This window comes from Homalodisca vitripennis, chromosome 2, assembly GCF_021130785.1.
Source record: "Homalodisca vitripennis isolate AUS2020 chromosome 2, UT_GWSS_2.1, whole genome shotgun sequence".
In the NCBI taxonomy this organism is placed as follows: domain Eukaryota; kingdom Metazoa; phylum Arthropoda; class Insecta; order Hemiptera; family Cicadellidae; genus Homalodisca; species Homalodisca vitripennis.
Genome location: NC_060208.1, coordinates 186,571,452 through 186,594,974, shown reverse-complemented (window position 1 = coordinate 186,594,974; position 23,523 = coordinate 186,571,452). Strand labels below are relative to the sequence as shown.

Below are 23,523 nucleotides of genomic sequence, written 5' to 3'. Positions count from 1 at the left end.
CTAACTGTATATAAACAAGCAATACAGCAAAGAAATTTGACCACCCTTATAACAGGAACTAAACCAGTCTTTATCTCCTGCACTAACCTGTGATGGACTGAAGGGAAGTTGTTTGATGGGAGTACTCTTCTCTGGTGTTCGAAGACTTCCTCGCATGAACGAGTTGTCTGTGTCTTCACTCTGAAAAACCACCTAAGTATAAACCAGAAGCGTAACCTAAATACTAAGGCACACTTTAACTTTTAATAAATGCAAAATTTTGTACAGCGTAAATACTGAAGAGATACTGAACATATGACATATAATACTCTAATCTAGTCATATTTAACCACAGTATAGTATACTTTATTTTTTAAGTTCAAATACATAAGTTTCATACCATATAGTTCAGTGTTGATTTTAAAGTTTGAAAATGTTGATAACGATTTACAAAACATATTTAATATTAGAGGTATGGTTACAGACTGCACTCCTTTGTCACTTAAAATACACACTTGGGTATCATTAACTGGACATATGAAATTTACACTCACTTAAATGGGATTTATTTATGAATCCCATTTTTTTTCACAAGCAAGAAAGTGAGACTCTTCTTTGGTTTTTTTAAGGAACACTTTCTGCGCCAATAGCACTTTTATATTTTTTAACAAGATAGGGGTACACTACACCACGTGTCGTGTAACACCCTTCGCTAAAATGGCATGTAACACTTCTGTAAAATTGCATGTATATATTTCTACACGGATTATTCAATGATTGTTCAGAAGTCCCGAACATAAAGAAATGTTAACAGTATAACAAATGTTTCTTTAGCCAAATAGAATAAGAAACGATCACTTACAGAGAAGGTGTCAAGAGGTATGTATTCCGGGGAGAGGTCTGTACACTCAGAAATACTTCGTCGTCTGGTGCGATGGCCCCTCCTCAGGATGGAAGGGGGAGACACAGTTTTAACACTGTTTAAAGGAACTACATCCGCCTCAAGGGATGATATTTGGAAGTCATTTGAGTAACCTGAAAGCATATTTTTCTTAGATAAAACATAGAAACAATGAACTACAGTACATCATTTTAATGCACAGAGTATTAAAATATAACGAAAACCCAAGAAATATTCAATACTCAAAATTCCAAGTAATGTGTTTTGATCCCAATATGTACTATAACTTCTTTTTATTATCAAAATAATTAACAGACTTCCTAATCAAAAAGCTGGAAATTTAGAAATGTGCAGATCTTCCAGCCAAGTACTTATTTCACTATCATCTGTCAGGTGCTACTGCTGTCCTCAATGTTTGGCTTGGAGAGCCATTAAGTTTATTTTTCTCAATTAACAATCAGTGACAAAGGTTTAAGTTAACAAATACAGCTGAGTTGGCTGCTCTATACTAAATTTAACTCATAATTTCACTGTGAAATTGAGCTAGTTTTTTTTTATCTAAGGTGCTAAGTCTTATTTATATACAAGGGCTATCCAGAAAGTAGATTATATTTTGATATAAACAAAGAACAAAATACAAGAAAAAAACTGTATTGTACGAGGCACGTCCAGAAAGTAAGTGTATTGGTACTCTCTTAGCTGTAGGGAATACTTACAATACCTCGGATTGGTCTCGTTTTGAAGGGGAGGATTCAGGCTACGCGGCAGTGATGCCAACATGTTGAAAAAGTATTCCGTACAGCTGTGAGAGTACCAGTACACTTACTTTCTGGACGTGCCTCGTATACATTGTAAAGTGACACCAAAATACTATTTTTCAACATAGTCACAATACAAATTTAAGCACTTTTCATAGCGGTGAACTAGTTTTGAAATCCCAGCGTTATAAAATTCTACCGTGTGAGACTTAAACCAGGTAGTCACACCCTCTCGCATTTCCACGTCATCATCAAAGCGCTGCGTCGCAAGCCAAGATTTTATTGCTTGTCTCGTCTCGTCCATGTGTCCTAAAATGTCAATGGTGCAGCCATATGCTTTTTATGGGTTTCTGTTAAGATTTGCACAGAATGTATGATATCCTAACTTCTGCATAACAATTTTGGGTAACTCCTTAAAATTTGAGGAAAACTTAAGAGTTCTGATATTATGAATCGGCGGTCTTCTTTAATCTTCTCATCGTTATCATACTTATTAGTTCGGCCATTTTTAAACCTACTGCACCACTGACGCACTCCACCTTCAGTAACCACATCGTTCCCATAAACTTCATAGAGTTGGCAATAAATCTCAATTGGTTTATTGTGCTTAGTCAACAAAAACCATATTACCCACCGCACTTCATAACTCGCAGGATTTTCAATTGCGTTACACATTTTAAACTGCTATTGTAAAACAACAAAGAGCAACAGTAACCTCTCACTAGCACAGCTGGATATCCCCTAAACTGAGAAATGCCCTGACATCAAAATGGTTGTGATAGTCCTGCCCCTAGCGACTACAGAGTGAAACGTAATCTACTTTCTGGATAGCTCTCATATTTTGCAAGAAAATTACTTTATGCCAGTAAATTTTAAAATAAAATTTGTACATTTACTTTTATAAGTCAATTCCACATACTTTGGAATGTAGTTATGCTGGTTATTTTTATTTGACATAAATTATACTTTAATATTACAACCAAAGAGCTTTTTTCAAAAATTCAAAACAGATTTATAAAGTAATATTTTGGCAATAATATTCTAAATTATTGAAAGTTTTACATGCATACATTTGGGTTATTATTGATAATTTCCATTCAACACTTTGTAAATTACCTATAATAGAAGGAGAGTTGGGATGACTTAACCGAAGGGGAGATGTAAAGCTATTGTAATCAACCACATTTAGATCCCCAAAGCCTTCATCAGGAGACGTCAGTTTCAGCGGACTAGCGTTGTGATGGCCCATTCCAGTGACTCTGAAAATATTAAAAATAGGTTTGATTATTATATGTAAACTTTGACCTAACTTAACCTAGTGTTTATGTACATCAATGTTAATGAGTGTAATGCATAATGAATGTAGAAGAGATGTCTTTGTTATAGCCAAATAACATTGTTTCATACCTCTCTGTCAGAACACATTGACATTGCAACATTTTCATTCTAATGCATTTTTTAAATTCTGCTTAACAATTAATTTGCTGCTTGGACTTGGATTTGTTGCTATTGGCATGTAGATGATATCAACCATGTTTTGTTGGTTTGCCAATATATAAAGTGGTCATTTACGTTTTTGCATATATGGAATCAAGCCTACATGGAGTGATGAAAGCACTGAAAATATGTATTTACACAACAACATAGTTTTCAGTGGGCAAAGATGTCCGAGTCTCCAATTAATAGAGTGAGAAGTACTGTGAGTGAACAGAAAAAATTACTTAAGTTAAGATGGTGAGGTTATAATTAATTAAAACACTAAAAAGTTTTAGTAAATAAAATATACGTTATTCTTAAAACACTAAATATAGACCTAGACGGATATCCAGTTGCAGCTGGACTAGAACTTCAATAAATATATAACGTAAGTAATCACTGAGCATTTGTCTCAGTTTTTGCCTGGTCTTATACTTATTTCAAATTAAACAAGATTCAAATTGTTAACCAAAGAAAATAGATAAAAAATAGGTTAAACGAAAGTCCAGTGTCAATGGTACAAAAGATGTTCTTAGAGTTTTATCCATATTCAAAATTCATAGCATAGATGTATTAGGATGCATCTGCAATTATGCATCCAATGTCAATATGAATTATACGTCACACAAAAATTCCTGTGCACCTTTACAAGTCTCCGTGTCAACTACAAAGTTGTTGTGGATTTTACGTGATACAAACGATGAATTCCAAAAACTATGCCACAAGTCCCAATCTTGCTAAAATTATGATGTACATTTATAGTGCTTAATAATAAAGGAACATTCTTTAACAACGTGCACTAAATTTAGAAATACTAAAATTCATAATCCATCATGTTCAAACCATCATTATAGAGATTACATGCACAATTGGATTTCCACCTACTAGCCAAGATATACACCTGCAGTCTCACAGACCTGTAAGTGTTGAAAGTGCGCTGACTAGGAGAGTCCAAAGGCACAGTAGCAGGTCTAGGAGGTGTATCCAGAGTCAACTCAAACTCTGGTACCCTTTGATGTAGTTGCAGCCTGGGAGGAGACAGCTCAGTCATTGGCTGCAAATAAATATTAATCATGATCTATACGGCTTATGTAAGACTGGTCATAATTACAGCAATCATGTAAACTTCACTATTGCATGTGATAACACATCAATGCTTCATAAGCTACATCCGGGTAGACTTTAATAAGCAGCCTACACTCGTTACTCTATTGCTATTATCTAATGGTACGATTATTTTTATCCGAAGGATAATTCAATATTATAATTTATTTAACTTAGCATACTATTTCAACTTATTAGCTATAGTAATTTTAATGTAAACAATAAACAAGAAGTAACTAATATTTTGAGACTTTGAAAATGGCGATGAATATGAGGAAAATATGTAAGATATTTCTCACAAGTGACGAGATTTGTTTAAGTAGCTTCAACACGTGGGTTTGACTCCTGGTCATCCTTGGGAAGAATTCATTCCCCCATTTCACAAAAGTGGTTACCTATTGATATCAAGCTGGGCAAGTTGAAAATACTGTAAGTTTTCTTTGATATCTAAGTCTAGACCATAGTTCGTTTTGTAATGTTATTGTATAAAATTTATGTATTTAAAAATTGTAATGTACGAGACTCTTCTTGTTACAGTAATTTATTATAACTCTTATTGCGCACGATTTTTACATATCTCGAAGTTGGATAACATACCAAATTGTTCGATAATAGCAATTGAATAACGAGTGTAGACCGCTTATTAAAGTCTCCCCCTACCTCCATCTTCCCACAAATTCTGGTGTTTCAAAGGCAGTCTTTGCTATTAAAATTTTAATTTAAAATGGTAATTGAGACCAGTACTCCTCTTTTGTTGAAATAGTTCATTAAATAGCTCATCTGCACCATAAAGTCAAAGATATGTAGGATTACCTTTAGAAATGAAATTAGCCTCGCTTTAAATCTGAATCTCATGCAGGGAATAGGCCCCTCACAAACTTGAACCTTTAAGGCTATTTGACCGGACACTGTACACTTGTAGTACCTGAGAAGCCGATATGAAGTGTTCCTGAGACTGCTGAGGGAACCATTCCTGTTTGACAGGCTGGATATGTCTGATCGCGTTGTACGCCTCATAGTTAGACTCTGCCCGCTCCAATGCCTGTGTCAACAGGTGTGTTTTACTCCCCCTCGCCTTGCTCACTTTATTCTTCTCCTCTCTGGCTGTTTTGTCCTCAGGGTCGTACTTGCGCCGCATTGTCGAGTTCCAGTGATTCTTGATTGCATTGTCCGTCCTATACAAACATTAGCTTCAGTAATACAACTGGTTGAGGGAGAAGGATTTTAAATCACGAACATTTGGAAAAAGTTTGGAATTCAAATTAGGTTTGTACTTTATTATTCTCTTTGGTACAGTGTTCACAAATAACTAACTGTAGTAGATAGTAAGTGAAACCAGTCCATTCTAACTTGCAACAACATGTATTGACAAGTTTTTTTCCTGATTGTCTGGGTATACTCTTCACCACACCTCTGTGGAGCTACTAATCGTTGTTTTCAATATGTTGAAAGTATTATATTAGTTCTATTTATGTAAATACATATAGACATCACAAAATAAAATTATTTCAAGTGTGACCATGGACAAGCTACAAACCATGGCCAATTATCAAGATAATTTTTGATATATTAGACCTAAAATACATCTTATAATAGTACAATAGAAACCATTATAGTTTAAACACATTGCTTTTTAATTTATTGATAAATCGTAAATGTATATTGTCAACACAACATACATTAAGTAATAGTTTATTACTATTGCCAATTTCATTATTGTTATGCTCTTTTATGCATTATTTGGTTAACATTACAAATTTGAGTAGTGAAAAAACCCATCCTAAGCTTGGTACATGGTATAATAGTAAAATTGTGAATTTTTGCCAATCAATATTCAGGCCGAACTAGATACTTGTGGGTGGCCTTCAAGGCCATCTTGTCTGTCAAACTATCGATAAAATAAGAAAAGGACACATATCTTATATAACTAAACAAATTCATTTACAAAAATAAAACCAAGATTTTATAATTATGTCTTTGACATACAGAATTTAATCCCCTTATTGCTATGGAGAAAAGTAGCATAATATTTTAAGTGGCTTTTTTTAAGTACACTAGTACTTTTTAACACTATTAAAATGTTTAACTGGTCTTTAGAACCACTTAATATCCCCTTTTTACAAGGAAAAACGTAAAAGATGTATCACACAATATGAACTGATGTTAACTTAATAACATTGAAAGATACATTTCATTATAAAAGATGTGTTTACAAAAAGCAAATAAGCAATTGCTTCACTTCAGCAGTATCTGTACCACGATAACACGTAGTTACCTGCCAGGCAGCAGTTTGGCTATCTTGGCCCACTGATTTCCCCAGCGCTTGTGTGCATCATAGATGACCCTGTCCTCGTCCTCGGTCCAGGCAGTCTTCTTGATGTTGGGGTTGAGATGGTTGTGCCAGCGCTCTCGACATTGCTTGCCTATCCTACCCTTGAGGTGCCGGGCGATCAACGTCCACTTCTTAGGGCCGTACTTCTCCACCAGCTCCATCACGGTCTCATCCTCCTGTCACACAGATCATAGTTCCATTATTGAAGCTTGCAGAGAACTCCAGAAAATTGTCAGAGGCAGTAAAGTCCTCTTAGTCTTGGGTTTATACGGGTTAATACAAAAAAATTATGTATTACTTTGGTATTACTTTATTCTTTTAGTCTTAAAGAAATAAATTTGACAAAATTGGTGAGATAAAATAAACTAATTGTTTAACTGGAGATAGAGTAGTGAGAAAGAGAACTTGTATATCAATTACAAAAGTAACAAGGTAAGCCTGTGTGCATCCACCATAATCTATTCACTTTATTGTTTCATGTACTTCATTACCACTGAACTTATTGACTGAAGTGGATTAGATAAGAGTAGTTAAGACGCATTTATTACATCACTTATCATCACCACTTCATAACAAATAAGATATTAATATGTTTGAATATTTACAAGCTACATTTTACATGTCCTAGCAATTCGTTTCTCTTCTCGTCGGCATTCATGAAATTTGTGTTAAAATTTGTAGAGGACTACCATTGAAACTATTAAGTTACGATTTAAAAAATTAAAAACAGCCAGACATGCTATGCTAAATGAACCAAAAATAACCATTTGCTCCTTAAGAAAACATAGACTGTCCACACAATACAAAAAAACGACATGATAATATTTGTTTTTGTTCAATATATGTTTCTTTATGATTAGGTACCTTTTTTCATTTATTTTTAACCGAAAACATCAAAAATACAAAAAGTAAATATAGTCGGTATAATGAATACGTACCATGAATTACATAAAAACATGTAACCTAATTTGTTTGAATAGTATGTTAGGTATTTTTACACACTTATGCAATCAATATTTGCTTGTAGGCTATAAAATTTGTGGTCTTCACCAAACAAGTTAAAAATGTAAACCAACGATTTGATGTAAGTAAATTTGTATACTGCTTTAGAGAACAAGAGCTATTTTATTGCAGATAGTATGATACTATACCATATCATTGTATAGTGCTTTAGGGAACAAGAGCTAATGTATAGCAGATAGTACGATACTATACCATATCATTGTATAGTACTTTAGAGAAGAAGAGCTATTTTATTGCAGATAGTATGATACTATACCATATCATTGTATAGTGCTTTAGGGAACAAGAGCTAATGTATAGCAGATAGTACGATACTATACCATATCATTGTATAGTATTTTAGAGAAGAAGAGGTATTATATTGTGTATGGTATGATACTATACCATATCATTATATAGTGCTTTGGGGAACAAGAGCTGTTTTATTGCAGATAGTATGATACTATACCATATCACAAGATTTGAATGCATCATTAATTATTTAGTATGTAATACTGAAGAACATGTTAGTGTTCCTGTAAAGAGTGGTGGGAAGGCAAGGTGGATGGGTTATATAAAGCTGTATATAGAATCGATAATTACGTGTAAGGTAGAAAGAGACGGAGATAGAGACAGATGCTCTGAGAGCCAGCTGCTACCTCACTTCCCCACCCTCTCTCTCACGCACAAGCATAGCTCTGTATTGTGTGTTATGGCAGCGTGAGTCATCATGGCATATGGCTATCAAAAGTACGATCGATTTAATTTCCCACCCATTCTCTCGATAAAACTCATCAAGCAGCCTTCATTCTGTTTCTGAATCTATAGCAGAACCGTAAAATTAGTAAAATTTAATTCCATAACTGAAATATCACTACACAATTTGAAAAGCAACTACTACAGTCTACAGCAAGTCTGTGTAAAGTATATGTAATAATAATGTAAGAATTATAAAATAAACAAATAATTTCAGGTCCTAATTTAGAGCCGTAAGTATTTAATTTTTTTTGCTAAAAGCATATTCTGTAAACAGAATAATACTAATCTAAAGGAGAACTTAAAACCAATGTCCTTCGTTTCCATCTTTAGTACATAACTGAAAAAAAACATAACCAAGGTTGACTTTCAAATCAATTTCCTATAATTCCATATTGTAAAATGAAGGCCCTACACGTTTTGGGTACAAATCACCACACGTGATCAACACAAGGAAATCGCCGCAGGGGCGTATTCAGAAGTACATTCTGAGGGAAAAACATTTTACTCTATAACTAGTATTAATACATATCAGGGTTCGTTTTATTCTAATTAAAGCAAATTATACATTTTTTTTAACTGAAAATACACAAACATTCAGGAATAAAATGTTAATAGGCCTAACAAATTTAGTTGAATTTCAATGTTTTCATTTTTTATTTAATATTTACTACTACTATAAACAAGCATTAAAAAGGATATACGCAATGTTGCCACCAAAGTCATTTACTCTCTTAATAACAACAATCTTTATTTTCACCTCCGAAAACTCTTTTTTGACACATATCTCGAGTTACGTTAAGCATTATTGACTAAATTAAGTAATTAATAGTAGTACTAGCTAATGTGAAGTTTAAAATATCGGGTTAAAATGATAAAAAAGTAGTAAGAAACAATTTAAATACAACTTTAACGTGTTCTGTAAAGAGAGTTGCACTCGTCGTGTAAAATCAACCTTACAACACCTTACTGAAATTCAGCTACTTTAAAGACGCTATAAAAGAAAAATGGTAAGAATGTTTTATGGAGTTTAACCATATTGAAGGAGGATTGAGCAGATGGCGGCCGCCCGAACTCAGCTGGAGGATGTGATTTGTAAATAATTTTCTGTGAATGGATCCAGGAAGGAACCTTTGTAAATTCCCCTTTGTATAATCGCCAGGTACGCCACTGAGGCTGGAGGACAGCGGAAAGGGAACGCAAATTGGAAGGCCCGGGCTAGTGGAACTTGACTTTGAGAAGGTCAAGGATTACATCATCGCCACTCTGCCCACTCTCCCAACTCAACCGTCGCCAGATTCAAACTGCCGGGAACTTTCACTCCTTGTAGCGCAATCACCAAAATTCATATTAAACATTGCAAACTACAAATTAAACCTCAAAATTTACTCTACAAACAAAAACGAATTTTAAGTCAAGTTTCCATATTGTAAATGCTTCCTTACTTCTGATCAAGTTTGCATGGAATTATACTAACATCAAGTCAGCATTCGTGAAAAATGCGCACGACTGAACAGGTCAGCATCTCATCTGCGATCCTCATTACGGTACTCGATTCAAATATCATTGATTAATAAATTACGGTTAAAACCAAGACCTGAAAAAATAACTGTTATAGGACTGATACAAAATCCATTAAAAAAATTAATATATTGTTCTAACAGAGCTACACAGTGCATTTACATTAATTTTACATTAGTATCGACCACTCTTATTCACCAACGGATAGAACTGAACCGTTCTTAAGGTTACCGTTTCTTGATAGTTACTTCTATACCAATGATAGACAGACCACTGTAAGATAAAATTGCTTGTAAATATTCGGTGTTTTGTCTCTGATAAGGATCCACATCAACCAGAGTATCGGTATTGCCTAACGCTCCTTCTTGCCAATCGTATCGGGAGAGAGAATCGCCTGTCATTTGTGACGGTGGCCCTGAACAGAACACGGCGAGGGGTGACAAAATACTAATATTGCTGCATCGACAAGAGGCCTTGGAGGACAAAGATGCGTGCGATCCGCGACTCTCTGGAGTGGTTCCGTAACACCGGAGCTACTTGCGCAACAGTAGAGCAGGGGTAGTCGCCCCTCGGCCACCAGCCCTCGTCCTACCCCAGCCAGGTGCACGCGGTGATCTGACGAAACTCATCGTGCCGCGGCTACGTCCAATCCTCTTGCGACATGCAAGGGCAGCGGGAATTGCGTGATGTTTGAGATCATTAGATACCGCTGTTGGTCAGTTTCTGCCGGATAATTATATTTCATAGTTCCGTATTACGAATGTTGACAGCTCCACTTCATCTTTCTCTCAGATAAGCATCTGAAATTTCACACTGCAACATTCAATAATTTTACAAATCCAACATTCAGGCCTAGAAGTGAAGGCGAATATATGCATCACTTTGACTTTTTGTTGGAAACGTCAGGGCATTTCCAGATTCCCACGTCTGAGCAAATTTACACTAATCTTTTACTTGAATGGCTGTAACAGCAGATCAATAACAAGATCAGCTTATTTAAAAAAAGCCAACTTGGAGAACAGATCTGATTACATTCTTTATGGGTAATATAGGAGAACTCGTGCTAAATCATACATCAATCAGTACGGCATCTTTCACATGAAAGACAGTCAGTTACTCGACAGTTTTCTACTTTGATATTGGCACTCCAAGAAAATTGAGTTTTAAGAGTCAACTGTTAAAGAATGTTTTTGACACCGATCTGCCGAAGTAGCAAATTAGCCAATTTGGATGTGTGACAGATCAGTCCTGATAAGAAGTACTTCGGTCCGGGTAAGACCAGCGCCATCTTATACTCCGACTCAAAGTCTTGAAGTCCGAGTGAGGCTACCGGACTTCCCTTAAATTCCACACCTACTAGTATTCAAAAGATCCCTTATAATGATTTACATTGCATGTAGGTAGGGAACAGGGGGGCCATTTATTAAACGGATATATGTAACTACTGTCTTCAAAATATTGGATTTCTACTACGCAGTTACACATTCTTGTCACTGCTGACTTTCTCCCCCACTTCCTCTATTTCCATACAGGACAGGTGGTACATCCAGCAGCATTAAGTTGTGGTGTGTCCCGGTGTGGAGGAAGACAGGTGTCCGACCATCACCTGCTGCCAAGGCCAACTCTATCCCACACCGCCCCTGCCCCTATGTGCTACCACAATTATAACTCTTCTTTTCTGCAGGTATTTCGTGTACCGATGTCCCTTGGAAGGTTTCATGTCACCATAATCATTAATGTCTAATTAGGCAAATAAGTCGATATAATGTGCTACTAAGGGGCCGAAGATGTTTTGTAGCCTCACTTAAATTTGCACTTAAATGTGCATTATCATCATCATATCGGGAAGGACATTCGTTGATCGATACAATCTAAAACCATGAAATGAATTCAAATTGATGAATCAAAGATATTACAAGACATTAAATTAGTTCAACAAATAGTCTTCAAAATAATGAATAACTTCACATTTCACGTTTCTATAAGATGTTTGACAATGACCTGGGATTGATTTCGAACAGAAACGTAACACCTTGATAAATACAACTCTTAGCTTATTACTATTTTTGTAGTAATGCTGGAATATATGAGACTAGATAGGCAGAGGATTTTTTACTGTAAGTACATATTCTGATTCTGATGCATCGCAGATAAAATGTAATGGTAACTTGTCCAAACCGGTTCAGTTGTCTCTATCACTTTGTCGTACACCTTGAAGATTAATCTGAGGATAAGAGCATACTCATAAGCTGTGAGGATACAAAACGGCAAAACTGGACGATACTGGTTGTCCCGGAGCAGTGCGCCTCTACGCCCGATTAGGTTTTCTTGAGCTTAAAAAAACTACTACAATCTCAATCGGAATAGACTTGTTTAGGAAACCCTGCACTATAACTAATAACTACGAGTGTCAATGGTTTATTACTATTTTTGTAATAGTGCTGGAATATATCAGACTTGATAGGACAGACAGTTGATCTTATGTTCATGTATTTTTAACGGGAGGTCGCCGAAATAAATCCAGTTATCTCCTGACACAGTTCAATTTTGACTTATCGGCAAGAAATATAAAATTTGTTCCGTGACGGCCGTCCTTGCTTCTTCTAATTGTATTTGTTTATTAATCATAGTTAATCTCCGTTGCATATACATATATCCTAATTAGCTTATTATCTCAGTGTAAGCTCATGTAGACGTCATTTTATTGTTACATAGGAGAATTGGTGGAGTCTTAAATTTTATGGGTAACTTCTATAATATTTATGATAGGGTCTAGGGGTGGTAATTGCTACTTTTCAAGGTGTGGAAAGCGACAGATCTTCCATGATCCAAAGGATGTAATCCCCAAGTTTATGGTAGGGTCGCCTTCGGGGTGTTAAAGGCTAGACCTCAAGCCTCAGTGGGAAGGGCAATACTTTCACCTCAGGAAAAGAGCCCAGAGATAATTCTCGAGTTAGTCCAGTTCTTAACTCGCAAGCTCTCTACATTTCGTATAGTCTAAGACAGAGGGCATCAGCTCTCTGTATATCATATCACTTTAGTATTACTCCAACATATAATATACAATCCACTCAATATAAATACAGTTTTTTACCAATAGTACAGTGCAAACTAAAATAAATTTGTTTTTACTAAAGAGTTACTTAAGTGTTGTTATTTATAGACAATTAATATTCCGCCACGTTCCTTACCTCCTTCGTCCAAGGGCCCTTGACGAGATCAGGATTGACGACTTTGTGCCACCGCTGCTGGCACTGCACGTCCGAACGCTCAGGAAAGTGTTTGGCGATCATCTCCCAGCACTCATTGTACTCTTCCACCTTATCCTTCAGAAGGTTATCCTGGAACATTCGACACTTGATGTTTTACATGCTTTTAACGCGGAAAGTAGAGTGTCAAGGTTAGAGGTCACTCCATACGTGATTCAAATAAGTAAAATTACTTAACATTTCTTAAAAAATTCTACATTATAAACAATACAAAATATCGAGAAATCTATTTAATCACACGTAGAAGACGCGATTGAATAACCATTCCTTTCTAAATCGCGAGGATGGGACACCACGCCCAAACAACGGCAACATCTAAGAAAGAACGTGTCATCTATTTATGGAGATTATCTGACACTTGCATAGAAATCCAGTTTTAACGTGGATTATAGAAACCACATCATGCTATTCTCCAACCATAACCACGAATCCACAAAGGAAGGAGCTAAGAGACTCCTAAAAAGTTTGACTCTGATACATTACTGATTGGTACACAGGACTTGATGAGAACTCCAGTATAGCACCGATAGACTCACTACGTCAGGCTTGAGTACTGCAACCAGATTTTTTACTAACGTTAAGAAGATGCCGAAAGTTTTTATTCACACTTCATCATTTGGACACTACAAAAGTACGATTTCCCAACTAACTCGGTATTCCTTGATCCGTGAGAAGTAATGACCAATGAGTGATCTCGAGAAGCCGGTGAACCGTGTGACTCTCGATGGGACGAATTCGCGGCACTTTTATCCACAGGGGCGAACTTCCTGCATGTATGCAAACAAGTCCGAGCTACCATTGTCTCGCTCCCCACTAAATGGTCCTAATTGTCCGCTAATTCCTTCCGCCATACCAATTATACGGGGAAATTAATCCATTATTTATACGGGGACCAGATCCGGTCAGTGTTAATTGCTTCACAACTATTATCACCATTGTCTTCTACTCTCAATATATTTAATAGCTATCTTAACACATGATTGCATATAAGGGGGCTCAAGCACCCCCCCCCCTCGAAATTTAGTAAAACACGTTAAAATTGCACTCAGAAGTTTGTTTTGACTTAGAACACATTTATGAGGTCTTAAAACCCAATGATTTCCCGAGGGAAGATTCCCAAGCCCCTGCTTTGGAGAATATTTTATATCTCCTAAACCACCCAGTGTCAAGCCCCTTCGAAATAATTTTCTATATACGCCACTGAAACACTAAGTGATGCGCTTAGGGAGCTATTAATTTATACATATACATTTCATGATAATATATTATGTATATATATATATATATATATATATATATTTCTTTGTGTTGTAACTTAGTAACCCTAACTGGACATAAAAATATTCACTTGAATAAGTGCTATAAACAATACTACCTATCACGTAATTTGGGACTAAATATCACGGGCATAATATTTTTTATCGGCCGTCTATGCATCATTGATTCAGTAAATCAATGTAATTAATTACATATTATTGCATATCTGTAATATACATTGTGAATTTACGTCATGCATTTCGCATACATGAAAAGAGAGAACCATACTTCTCGAACCGGTTGTTGTGGTCTAGGAAAACGACAGTCACCGATGACTAAAACGTCCCTAGAACCTGGACAAACCTCTGGTTCTGTAACTCGGATAGCAGAGAGCTTACACATACATTCTGAGCAGCAGGACCTGTCACTGGGTCAACGAAGAGGACTGATAAATAATCTAGTTGGCAACGTCATTATTTGAAACCTGAGCAGTCCAACAGAAACCTTGAAGATGAATTTTGTCTACCCTTTTTTATAGCAGTTTTGCGATCGGTAAAATAATATCGAGGAATTACTTGCTCCGCCTGTACGTGATTCGATGCGGCGACGGCTGCGGTTGGCAAAGAATTGGTTTTTACGCATCAGTCGTCTCCATTAAGGCTACCACTAGTTCAGGGTTCATCCTTAACAGGCTGCAAACCTTGCCTGCAAATCGTCTCCGACAGTATCGCATTCTGGATGTGTTGCGAAATGCTAGAGCTCGGAAGTCCTTACGCGTAGACGGAGAACATATATTTAGTACCCTAAGGAGAAGTGGTGGGCCAGAGAGAACTCAGGAAGTGCCCGAATATTACTGTATTTTACTGCACGGGTGGACTCTGCTTTCCAATGGAATCAGACGTCAAAATCAAAGCCTGCCGCTCAAATTAGGCCAGACCAAACCGCATGTAAACAGGATTCAATGTGTTATTGGCACTCAGGTTTGCGTGCTATGGAAATATAAAAACATCGTAATATCCAATCAACGTGGTTCTGTCTAAGGCAATAAAAGAACTCGTCCGTGCAGGACCACTTGCTCCGCGATCTTTGTCTGGTCAGACCTCACGTTTAAATTACTTATTGAAACAATGACTGGGGTTCAAGCCATGTGAACTTCAGAAGCTGAAACAATGTAACCAAGAGATGTGATAGGGTTGGACGAGGACTCAGCCCCCTCCCCCAAAACCACAAAAAGGTGGTTGAAATAGCGGATATCACCACCATCCTACCGCGATTTCCTATTTACTTTTCTCACAGTTCTTTGTTTCCGTTTATATTGTTAGCAATGAAAAAAACATGTGAAGTAAAATATGATGAATACTTTGAAATTTAATATATGACTGATTTTGTAATCATTCATAAGGGTCAAACTCAATATATCCAATGTACAAACAAGTACTTACGTTATTTTATATGAGTTCGACTGCGTAAAAAAAACAATGGTTGAGATTGTTGGTACCAGTAGCGTCCATCCTACCGCTATTTCTTATTTACTTTCCTCACATTTTCCCTTTGTTTTCATTTATACTGCTAGCAATGAAAAAGACAGGTGACGTAAAATATGGTAAATTGTTTATAATTTAATATATAATTGATAGTGTAAATCATTCATAAGGGTCAAACTCAAGAAATCCAATATTTGTACATGCGTTATTGTATTACGTGTCTTGATTAGCTTTTATTATTGTTTTCGATACCAATAAACAATCGCACTTTCTAGCGGTTCTGGAGTATTCTGAAAGCTGTAGCCGATTACCGATTTCCCAGTGACGAGTCGCCGAACTCGCTCCCAGAATAAATACGTTTATGATAGCCAAGTTTTATTCCGGTAGTAGGGTCAGAGTGCTTATAGGTATTTCTTTTTCTGTAAATAAGTCTTGAGTCACTGAGGTGACCAGCTGGAGTTAGCAATGCGAGTAGATAAATGTTTGAAATGTATTACTTATTTTGAATATTCTCAAGTAATACGCATCACACATTTTCCAGGGATTTCCAGAAAATTTGGAACCCGAATTCTGTATATGGTGTACCCGAGATGGCTTTCAACTTCTGTAAGTATCGGATATGTTCCAGTAGAACGCAATCTTGCAAAAGACACATCATTGCAATTATTGTAACTGATTAAACTACTATGAGTGCATTTTACAAGCAGTAAATTTGTGTCGTGTAAAATTTAACTAAGTTTTGTTGTATTTAAACAACTTAAATAATGTTTGCATCAGTTTTATGGCGGATTCTGCACCACTAATTACCAAGGACGTAGCTAGCGAGGGAGTCCGAGGGGCCCAAGGGGTCCGGAACCCCCTCCAAATATTCATTACTTTTTTATTAAACAATTATTATTATTTAAATAATTCACTGTTACTGATATTTACTGCTAATAGATTGTCCTCAACGAAGAAATGGGTCAAGAACTATTTAAGAAACAAAATGGAGCCTTACTTTCTGTTTACTACGGAATAATATCAATTGTCTGGACCCCCCCCCTCCCAAAAACAAACTTTTTTCCTGGCAACATTCTTGCTAACTACCAACACGATATCCCCAAGTATTTCAAATATCGAGACGTATATCTCGTCACTAAGTAATATCGATTGTTTCTAAACATGTGCAATTGTATCAATGAAGATTCAATTACAAAAAATGAAGAAGAATGCAGTTCCTAGACAAATTCTATTCCATAACCGCGTACATGTGATCCAGGCACATATAAAGTTGTACATGTTCATCCAAGTTATATATTTTACTACGAGGTTTCAGTATATCATAGCCTCAAACTAAAAATGTCCCAAAATACGACTTCAAAGTATACGGAATACCCTATCTTAAATGTTTTGACCTTCACTGATCACAAATGAAAAGTGTAAGTTTATACGATAAACAAGAGGAACCCCAAAGCTTCGATTTTGGGATCGAGCTTTGCCCACAGAGGAACATGTTGCTATCAGTATGAAGCCACTGCCACGGTGACGGTGACGGTGTCTAGTGTAGAAGCTATCAAGTGGCCATTGCCCGCCGGAAGTACGCATCGCCTCCCATTGCGAGGCACGCCAACCTCTCTTACCCATCGCTACCACGGCTCAGCGCGCCAACACACACTGGCCTGCCACTATCTGTACACTGCTATTTATAGCCTCTTACCTCCCAGCCACTCGAAAAATGGCGATGGTGCCACTAGTTTACTACTATTGATGCTACAAATCCGTGAATGGTTAACATCGTTAATAATGTCTCCGAATAAATGAAAATACGCGATATTAGGTGTAACTTACAAGTTAAGTAACGTCAACTTTGACCAAGTATTTGTCACAATTAAATGATAAGTGTAACCCGATCGTGTGTTAGTACTTAAGAACATTTCAGAACTTCTCACGTTGAAGTTAGCTAGAGAAAAACATCAACTGATGTATCCACTACAACTTAGCTCTAGCCAAAATTGTTCTCGTACTGAATTTGAGGACAACCACAGAATGAATATTTTAACTCAACAAGTATTTATATGCAATTACCGAGAGCTCAAGTAGCTTTTTTCAAATTAGAGATTGGAGAATTTACATTACAAGTTATGTGTAATATGTTCTTGTTCGCAACGGAGGGAAAACTGCGGATCGTACACGTGTACGGAATGGAATTTGTATACAATATAGTACAATATATTTTTATCTACTTTAGATTACACTAATTTCCAATAACCTGCAATACAAGAAACCCCACCAGTTTTCCTTAAATAAATAATAATAACGTTTAAATAAACATTTAAAACAACAATAACATTTTAATTAACATTTAAAACAATAATAACATTTAAATAAACATTTAAAACAATAATAACATTTAAATAAACGTTTACAACAATAATAGCATTTAAATAAACGTTTACAACAATAATAACATTTAAAACAATAATAACATTTAAGTAAACATTTAAAACATGAGAATAGGGCTTGCTAAGAGATTAAGAGTTGCAAACTATAATTAAAGCTTTATTGTACAGGCCTAAGTTGTAAGGCAGTTCACTCTGGTGCAAAGAGCACACACGTATGCGGATATGTCAGTGTGTAGTTGTACGTTATATGCACATTCTGAACTATCATTAGAGGTGTAATGACTGTTGAGACTGCTATGTGAACAGTACAACACGTTGTGTTGGGGACGTACAAATGTGTAAAACCTTCAGTCTGTCTCAGCCCAACCCGACGGGCACAGTTCACAATAGGCTGATCAGTACAGGCTCCTTACATTCTCAAAGGTATCGTTTGACGTCTGATCTCGCTGTTGACGTTTACACGGGAACAATGGCCGGTAATTCGAACGCGCCAGGAGAGGGTCAAGAACGCTCCCAGAGGCTCCGGAACTCCGGCCTCAGGGACCGCGCCGCGAGCCGGAAGCTAGTTCCGAGATGTTTTCTCTTTCACGGGCTCCCGAGGTCGGGCAAGGGAGGTGGGGAGCTCTGCATCCCTAAATACAATCGGAATTAATAATTAATGTAGGGTTCAAGAAATAGGGGAGGGCAGGGGACAATGGGGAGGGGCTGGCAGTCGAGTCTTGCGACACAATACCGAGAAGGGAGCCTTACGTACGGCCTTCGCGAGACAATGGAAGTGGAAAGTGAACCATCACTTACACTTGAAAGTGAGTTTTGTACATGAGAAGGGATGGAACTTCAGAGTAACTAATCGAATAAAGAATTGAATGTGTAGCCTTGTGTATATCTGTAACAATATTTTTGTAGACTTCGTTGGATGTATTTTTTTCAAATATATGAAACTACATTAGCTAAAAAGTTTCTTCAGTAATAATTGACTTTAACCCTGTAAAATCGGTTCGGTACAGCGAGAAAGTTGTAATTTGGAAAATTCTTTACATTTTTAAGTTGAGCTTCATTTTACAAATTATTTTTAAGGCCAAACACTTTAGCAACTAAACCAGGGCCGTCCGAAGAGGGGGGCGAACGGGGCGGTCCGCCCCGGGCGCTGCAGCCAAGGGCCGCGCCGCGGCTAGGAGGTGCCTTACTCATAGTCAATATTAAATTTGTAAAACAAAATTTCAAACGATATTCTACTATATACATACAAACCCCCCAAAAACTACGCAACATGTCGACCAACAGATTTAAACATTATTTTTTAATTTCATTTTAAAGTAAACAAGCATAATTTTTTGAAGAAGTTTCATTTTTATTAAAGATTATTTTATTAAAATGTCTAAAAAAACTATCAGTGCTCAGAGACGAAAATTAACAAAAGACAGTGAATTAGCTCACAGTGCTCTTTTTAAGTAAAAGTACCCAAGTTGACAAAATTCTTCACAATAGCTGAGGGCACTACCCAACAACCTACTTCATCTTTACTTGCTTCTTCAAATACCCAGGACTTCGACCATGAATGTGAACAAGACCTAATTTTAACTGAGGTAGAGGAGACTGCTGAAATACTGAAGGAGGAAACCAGTGACAAGCTTAAGAAGGGAACTGTTGAAATGTTAAAACTACCAAAAATAAAAATTTTTCAAATGACACGTCAACTTGGTCTGAAAATTTAACTGTCAGAAAGAGAGATGAAATCATAACAAGGGGTGCTCCGTCATTTAAAAAAATAAATGATGACTATCCACTAAACATGAAAAGCGTCATTTTTCAAATGATTTTTCAATATCGCCACGCAGAAAATGGCGAGAAAGTGAAAAGGCGGTGGTTAGTTTATAAGAATAAAAGAGCAAGAGCTCTTCTGATGCAGTGTTCTGCTTTCCATGTCGTTTATTTGACAATAATCCACACTCAAGTTTTGTGGCAAAAAGCAAGGATTCAATAATTGGAAAAAATTTCATGAGCGAGCTTTCATCTCACGAAACGTCATCTGAGCATTTTAAGTTTACCCAGCAATGGATTGTAGCTGAACGTAGAATCAACCAAAATGCAGCAATTGATACTGAGCTCATTGGCCAAATACAAAAAGAAGCCGAGAGATGGCAAAACATACTAAGAAGAATTATTGCTATTATTATTTACTTAGCAGAACACAACTTGGCTTTTCGTGGAAACTCAACAAAACTTTTTACAAAAAATAACGGAAACTTCCTTGGCCTTATCCAGTTTACTAGGAGAGTTTGGGTTATGATTGAACATTTAAGATGCATTGAAGAGAGTGAATATCGAGTTCAAATGTTAAGTGTCAATATTTAAAATGAGTTGATGAACTGTCTGGCAAAGGATGTGAAAAACAATATAATCGAGAAAATAAAGCTGTCACGGTACTTCTCAGTTATGTTGGGATTGTACGCCAGACGTAAGTCATAAGGGAACAAACATCTCTCACACATTCGCTAATGTTCACGAAGAAGAGGAGATCGATGGTGAAAATTGTTATTGAAGAAAGTTTTTATAGGCTACACGATTACTGAGGAGTCAACAGGGGAAGCATTGACTCAATTGTTAACAGAAGAGGTAGAGTTATGTGGTTTGGACATGAGTAACTGCCGCGGGCAAACATGGCAGGAGCTAAAAAAAGGGGTCCAATCACGAATATCCTCAGAATATCCTTTAGCTGTATTTACACCCTGCGGATGCCACAGCCTCAACTTGGTTGTTGCAGATGGAGCCAGATCATCCGTCAAGTCTACTCTACTTTTTGGAATCCTTCAAAGGATTTACACTATTTTCGCATCATCTCCAAAACGTTGGTGCGTTGTCAGTGACCATGTTAAAGGTTAACTTTGAAAAAGGTTTGTGAAACAAGATGGAGGCTCGAATAAGTTCTGTATCTGCCGTTCGATACCAGTACAAAGACGTCCTTGACGCTCTTGTAGAACTGAGTGAAACTGTCAATGACGCTACAATCTCATCTGAAGCTAAGTCCCTCCAAATTCACATGGAAGACTTTTCATTTCTGGTTTGCCTTATTGTTTGGCACGATGTTTTGTTTGAGGTAAACTTGATAAGTAAAACCTTACAAGGTAAAAGCACTGATATTGCTTTAACATCAAATCTGCTGCTGCAAAAAACTTTACAGTTCATAGATGATTTTCGTAAAGACGGTTTAAATGACTCAGTTTCAAAAGCCAAAGAGATTTGTAGTGAAATTGACGTGGAACCATTGTTTAAAGAAAAAACGCCAAAGAACAAAAAATAAGCTTTTTTGATTATGAAAGTAAAAGTGACTACAAAGCAACCCCAGAAGAAGAATTTTAAAAGAAACGTTTTCTACCCACTATTGGACATTATGCAGTCTTCCCTAAAAAGAAAGGTTGATTCAGTTTTCAAACCACAACTTGAAATGGGGGTTCTTATACGACCTTAAACAACTCCCTCACGCAGAAGATTTGAAGGAATGTTGTGAAAATTTACAGAAACCCCTAATCGTTTGGGCAAACCTCTGACATAAGCGGAAAAGAACTTTATCAGGAACTCCTTCATGTCAAAACTATTGTGAATGAAGTAAGCCTAGCTAAGGCAACCCCATTACAAGTTTTAAAAAGTGAATTAAGAAGACAGACAGAAAAGGACCTATACACAAACTTATGGATGCACTTCGAATCCTTCTAACTATTCCCATATCTGTTGCCCAGTTGTGAAAGAAGCTTTAGTAAGCATTAATAAAAACCTACTTGCGTTCTTCAATGTCTCAGGAGAGACTGTCATCCCTTGCCATGCTGTCTATTGAAAATGAAGAATGTAAAAGGCTGAAGTTAGAAGACGTTATCAAGAAGTTTGCTAGTGCAAAGGCCAGGAAGATTTCTTTAAAAAAAATAAAACTATCTCTGTCAAAGGTAAATAATAGTCAATGACATTAAGATTGAAATAGTTATGCATTGCGTTTATATCTGTTACTACTATTAATAGCCCTAAAGTTCCACAAAAGTAATTGTATGCCAAAGAGCCAAAGTAAATAATTTCTTTATATCAATGTATACAGGTCTATTCAATAATTCTATTATCTATTCTAAAAAAATGTACACATATAATATATTTGGTATTTTGTTACACACAGAAAACTGGAGTATTTATTTACATATAACAATTTCCAAAAATTCCTTATCACTTGGTATGGCTGTACTGACGAAATGTAATTTTTTATGTGGGGGCCCCCAAGGCATGATTTGCCCCGGGCGCATTAAATACTGGGGACGGCCCTGAACTAAACTATAGTATTATCATGCAGGAGTATAAACGAGCACAAACAAGTGCCACACTCACCTCTTCCTTGGTCCAGCGGCCCTTATGGACCACCTGCCTGGAGCGAGCCTTGGCAGCGTCGTCTGCGGCCCCGGACTCGTCAGAGAGATCATCGCTCTCACTGCTCTCGTAGCCTGACCGGGACCTGCGGACACACGTAGTGTGCATTAGCAATGGAACTATTTAAAACTGGAGAGATGAGGATTATTCAAACAATCTGTGCAAGTCTCCTTTACAATGGTACGCCGTACAAAACTCATAAAATTGTGTTGTCCTCTTGATTACTGATATTAAAGCCAAAATCCATATACAAAAAATGGCCTTGCCTTGCCGTATACAAAACTTGCATTGAATACCAGCTAACTTTGGAAAAACAATCTTTTGCTCATCCGACTTAAGTTTACAATCTTTAAACTAGAATTTTACACACAAAATTTACGTCACTTTATTTTGAGTTTTTTTTTTCAACAGCAAAATTTAAATTTATCTTACAGTTTTTATTTCACAAAATATCCTATTTTCCCAATATTTAGTTGTCAGCGTGTTTTGAAGCTGAAAAACATTGTTGTTTTAGTATTTACAAGTATATAATCGTTATGTTAATTTGCATTTTATTAACATAGCTTGAACCTTGTTTATAAGCAGTTAAATTCTTGAATAAATTGAGATAAAGAAACTTTTCTAACAGCACATTTATTATTTCGTGATTTTATTATATAAAATACATTTCAAATGAAATGCTTAGTGATGAATCCCAACACACAATAACAGTGATCCCGACTAGTTTTGAATGAAATTAATTCACGGAAAGTTTACAATGTAATTGCCTGATATTGATTACCACTGTTGAATTGGTCTCGGTTTATCTTATCGAAGTTTTTAACATCGCGGACCTCTGACTCCCGAAACCATATCGAGGCCCCGTTGTGTGTAGCGCCCACCACGTTATCTGTCACGCG

The 23,523-nt window shown here is 36.6% G+C and overlaps 1 protein-coding gene across 6 annotated transcripts in view; it reads right to left on the bottom strand.

Annotated features, from left to right (window-relative positions):
- The window catches only part of LOC124355144 (myb-related protein B-like), an 83,969-nt gene that overhangs the window by 22,955 nt on the left and 37,491 nt on the right, over positions 1-23,523 (bottom strand). For all 6 annotated transcript variants that reach the window (XM_046806120.1, XM_046806121.1, XM_046806119.1 and 3 more), the window contains exons 2-9: positions 22,586-22,709; positions 13,021-13,170; positions 6,494-6,726; positions 5,144-5,393; positions 4,032-4,168; positions 2,755-2,897; positions 842-1,014; positions 88-180 (exon numbers count right to left, since the gene is read on the bottom strand). In XM_046806120.1, coding sequence (XP_046662076.1) covers positions 88-180; positions 842-1,014; positions 2,755-2,897; positions 4,032-4,168; positions 5,144-5,393; positions 6,494-6,726; positions 13,021-13,170; positions 22,586-22,709 — 1,303 coding nt within the window. The remainder of the gene's footprint in view (positions 1-87; positions 181-841; positions 1,015-2,754; positions 2,898-4,031; positions 4,169-5,143; positions 5,394-6,493; positions 6,727-13,020; positions 13,171-22,585; positions 22,710-23,523) is intronic.